General features: G+C 52.3%; 1 protein-coding gene across 1 annotated transcript; it reads right to left on the bottom strand.

Annotated features, from left to right (window-relative positions):
- Window positions 1–1,714, bottom strand: LOC109118358 (inactive histone-lysine N-methyltransferase 2E-like; the record flags this gene model as incomplete). Its single annotated transcript, XM_019208924.1, has 4 exons — window positions 1–807; window positions 939–1,061; window positions 1,164–1,252; window positions 1,680–1,714. Coding segments are annotated over 4 exons (363 nt in total), but the record flags the coding sequence as incomplete, so codon positions are not given.
- Between the last annotated feature and the right edge of the window lie 2 nt (window positions 1,715–1,716).

Below are 1,716 nucleotides of genomic sequence, written 5' to 3'. Positions count from 1 at the left end.
GAGAGAGAAAGCGGTGACTGCGCGCCGACGGCCAGATGGCCGGGAGTCGCGCTCACGTACCGGGCGGCCGCGGAGGCCGGAGGCTTTCTGGGTAGGGTAGCCGAGCTGTGGTAGCTCGACAGATGGAGGACATCATGGTCAGGGACATTTCTGAGCCTTACCCACTGAAGGAACTGTATTAACCGCGAAACAGTTACCAGGTTTCCATTCCGCAAGTGAAATTTCTCTATCCAGCTTAAGAGTAAATTGGTTTGGGTAAATAAACTTTTGCCCCTCAAGCTTTTCTTGTCAACTACTCACATAGGACTGAAACGTGTGTGATCTCGTTGTTAAACGAAAAGCCACCCTCAAATATCACAGGGCCTTGAGCCAGGAGGGCCAGTGACCCTCTCTAAATGGATGTCTCTTCACCTTTGGTTTATAAAGCACGGGCTGGCTAAGTAACTCGTGAAAAGTTGTGGGTTTCCTGGGCACCGTTAGAACAGGGTGGACCTTTCGGATAAAGCATGCGCTACTGCCGTGTGCGTGGAGAACTGGAATCCTTGTATTGTCTCACGGTCTAATGCGGGAGAACCAGTAAGATAGCACAACCGAGTAGTACATTTGGCAGAAAGTGTCCAGAAATCCCAGAGCGCCCCTTCATCAGCAGAACACCCCTCTGCGCGTTACCATCAGGGTTCAGTGGCCACAGTCAAGTCCGTATCATTACCTTGTTCGTCTTTGAAGGGCTTTTACAGGTGTTTTGAGAAATATCTGGGGATGGACACTCATTTGTCGTTGTGGGTTCTGGATTTTCAGGATCGGGGTCTGGAAAGCAGAAGAAACCTACAGTAAATGTAAAAGTCCAAGGTAAATGCTGCCTCTTATCCACACGACAAAGCAGTGTGCATGCTCTTTATAAGACAGTCAAAGCCACGACAGGCCATCCACTTACTGACCTTCCACGAGTTCACTGAGAGGGCCTAGGCCCTTAGCTTGCAACTGGGGAATGTGATTTGAATGAGATGAAGGTGAGGACTGAACATGGCTCGGGGAACATGAGACACATGGTGATTCTCCCCCTGGAGGTGAAGCAGAGCAGACCCAAGAGAACGTTAGCGCTCAGCAGGAGCGCGCGCAGAGCCGGCGCGGCCCCTTGCTGGGGCAGGCAAGGCCTCACTTACCGCTGTCCTTGTCTTTCCTGTGATCGCTGAGCAGCAAAGCTCTCTGGTAGCTCCTTTCTCTCACTTGCTCCACGGAGGTGGACGCGGTCCTTTAAAATAAGACCACAGCATCCTCACTTCAAAGAAGCTACTGCCATTTAGGATTGTCCTTTGTCCTATGATGGTGAACTTTCTCTCTACTGGAGAAATACTTTGAAAACAGCTAGTCTTACTTTTCTAACTGCTCCCCAGCTGACATTTTCATCCCCGCATATCTGAGGGACGTGCACTAACTTGCTTTGCCTCTGGCAATCTCTTGGGTGAAGGGGAGGACGGTGCATTAACATTAATCACTTCCGGTTACCAAGGGGCCAAACACCCAGTGCCCCAAACTGCGCGGGGGTGGGGTGGGTGGGGGGTGCAGCCCTGGCGCCGAGTCCCGTCCTAAAGGCAGCTGCTTCCTTTCCTGCCGAAGAGACACTGAAGCTGATGGTTCTTTCAGGAGCGCTTCCTGAACAGCGCACCTCCCGGGCTTACCACTGCACTTCCGGCTCGCTCTTCTCGCTGGCGCCGG

This window comes from Fukomys damarensis, unplaced genomic scaffold (assembly GCF_012274545.1).
Source record: "Fukomys damarensis isolate Sample0158 unplaced genomic scaffold, DMR_v1.0_HiC HiC_scaffold_4, whole genome shotgun sequence".
Classification (NCBI taxonomy): domain Eukaryota; kingdom Metazoa; phylum Chordata; class Mammalia; order Rodentia; family Bathyergidae; genus Fukomys; species Fukomys damarensis.
Note: the sequence above shows the minus strand (reverse complement) of the source record. Positions and strands in the feature narration are given on the sequence as shown.